At 48.6% G+C, this 2407-nt stretch overlaps 1 protein-coding gene across 1 annotated transcript in view; it reads right to left on the reverse strand.

Moving 5' to 3' along the window:
- The window catches only part of VWA3A (von Willebrand factor A domain containing 3A), a 73645-nt gene that overhangs the window by 41934 nt on the left and 29304 nt on the right, over nt 1–2407 (reverse strand). The window contains exon 9 of the mRNA XM_012644941.1: nt 2076–2174. Within this exon, the coding sequence (XP_012500395.1) occupies nt 2076–2174 (99 nt within the window). The remainder of the gene's footprint in view (nt 1–2075; nt 2175–2407) is intronic.

Below are 2407 nucleotides of genomic sequence, written 5' to 3' on the forward strand. Positions count from 1 at the left end.
TCTCAAGGTGACTTCCAGGTTTAACCTCCCAGAGATGAGTGGTCTAACTAGAGTGGAAATCAGAGAAAAAAACGTCTCATTCACTAAGGACCTGCCACGTGCCAGGTACTCATTTTTCATTTCCTTTTCACAAGAACTCCGTGAAAAGTAGGTATGGTTGGCTTTGCTCTGCAAAGGAGAGAGTCAAAGGACTAGTCAAGATCCCCCATGGACTGTCAGAGCTGGGATTCAAAGCCAGAGCTGCCAGAAACCTGGGATTTCTCTACCTGGACACGACACGTTCCCCTTTACATCTAGTGCTGGGAAGGGGGCCTCCCTCCCGGGAAGCTAAGCATGTGGTTTCTCCTGGGATCTAAAATCCAAACTGGGCTCTGCCACTTTGGGCATCTTCCCTAACTGGAGTCCGAGTTTCCTCATCTGCAAAATGAGGATAATAATTCTATTCCATGGGGTGGCTATAAATATTAAACACAATCATATGTGTAAAGTGCCTGGCATGGTACCTAACACATGGTGGGTGATCGAGGATATTGCCTTTGTGGAAAAGAAATTTCTACTTTACTGGCCTAAGGAAGTAGAAATTCTTACACACCTCCCCGCCATCCCTCAAAAAAACCCCAAACTCGAAACTCCCAAATAAAAGATGTTTATGCTGTGCAATACTATGTAGCCATTAAAACAAACGAGGTAGATCTGTATGCACTGCCAGAGAATGATATTTAAGGTTAGGTGGAATGCCAGGGTGCATACCAGTGTTATGTGCTCCTGTCTATGTTTAATAAGAGGGTAAACATGCAGATGCATGTATGTGCAAAGACTGTCTGTGGAAGCAGATACAAGAAACTGTTATTGGAGATGAGAAGTGGTCTGGAGTGAGAGGGAGACTGATTTATTATTATTTATCCTTTCACACTACTGGGATTTTTAAAAACGTGCATGTGTCATTTTCACAATAATACAACCATCTGTGCTAGTCAGCTGTATAAAAATGATGTCTTTTGGTTGTCTTGTCTTTCATTTTATGGACTGCTCATGAGGGTGAACATCTTTCCAAAAGTTACTGGCTACTGTGCTTCTGCTTTTGTGAATTGTCTCTTTGTACTCGCTTAGCTATTGAGGTCTTGGGGTTTGCACCTTAATCATTCAAGTATGACACTGACGCTTAGGGAAGAAAATGAACAAGTAAGTATCTTGGTCGAGGCTGGGTAGCCACTCACGTGGAGGCGTTGACTTCCACGGGGTCTGGCCAGAGGGACCGGGTCATGGTGCCGAAGGACAGGACAAACAGCTTCTCCTTGTGGCTTAGCTGCTCATCAATGAGGCTCTGTTGGACAAAAGGACCTCAGTGGCTCCCAGAGCCAGGGGCACATGGAGCCTGGCTTCACTTCTCCTGCCTTACTGGCCCCCCTGGGCTGGGCTGTGAGCTGTGCTGAAATGGGGCTGCTTGAGGCTCAGCTTAGCGGCTGGTCCCAAGCTGACATTTGCTTCCCGCCCACGGGGTCTCTTGTGTATGGGGTGAGAATCTTGGCTGCCCTTCTTGGCATGTGCTACGGCTGGGTCAGTGGCACCCAAGGAGGAAGGACAGAGGTCCGGGGTGGTGGTTTCTCTCCAAGGCTAGTGAGTCAGGGATGGAGCAGTGGGCATGATTTCAGCCTGCTCCATGCTCTTGAGCCATAGCTGCTGAGTATCCAACAGGAACCTGAACTCCAAAGAAACCAGAGTGGCTCCTCCACCCAGCAAAGGCCAGAAGCCCTTTGCTTCTGCTCTGCTGAGCTGGAGTTGGCCCCCAGCTGATTGCCGTCCCACGTCCTCTTTCCAGGGATCCGTGGGCTCTTGAGGCGAAGTGTCTAGTTGGGAGGTACTGCTGTGGTGAGAATACTAGAAATTCACGCTGCAACCGAAAATGACTCTGGGGTTGGATTTCTCAGAACTCCACAGATTTCTTTAACCAGAGGTGCTAATTAAGTGTGAACTGTTCTTTACAAAACACCCTGTTTTGCAGGTTAGCAGGCTCAGGAAGGGGAGGGGAGGGGGTGGTGGGGTGGTTTCATTACATCTCTGCGCCAGAGACTTACCATGAGGTCACTTTGGAACTCTTCTTTCTGAGGGCCACTGCTGATCACTGACACATCTATGAGGACCCCGACTCTGGTCCCCCTGATGAGGCCAAATGCCTAAAACCAGAGAGGGCATTCAGGAACAGCCAGCACAACTCTGTTTCTCCTAAGCCTGGGAAGCTGCTCCGTGGGATGCAGAGATGCATGAGAACACTCCCCTTGCCTCCCGGAGAAGCAGATGGGAGCCCCGTTTTATAGGGGAAAAAGCAAAACCCAATGTCCTGACTTCATGCTCCTACTTCCAGGCAATCTATTCTTTAAACGTTTTTTTTTCCTTAATAGCCATGGTC

This window comes from Propithecus coquereli, unplaced genomic scaffold (genome assembly GCF_000956105.1).
Source record: "Propithecus coquereli isolate 6110/MARCELLA unplaced genomic scaffold, Pcoq_1.0 Scaffold223, whole genome shotgun sequence".
NCBI classification, from domain to species: domain Eukaryota; kingdom Metazoa; phylum Chordata; class Mammalia; order Primates; family Indriidae; genus Propithecus; species Propithecus coquereli.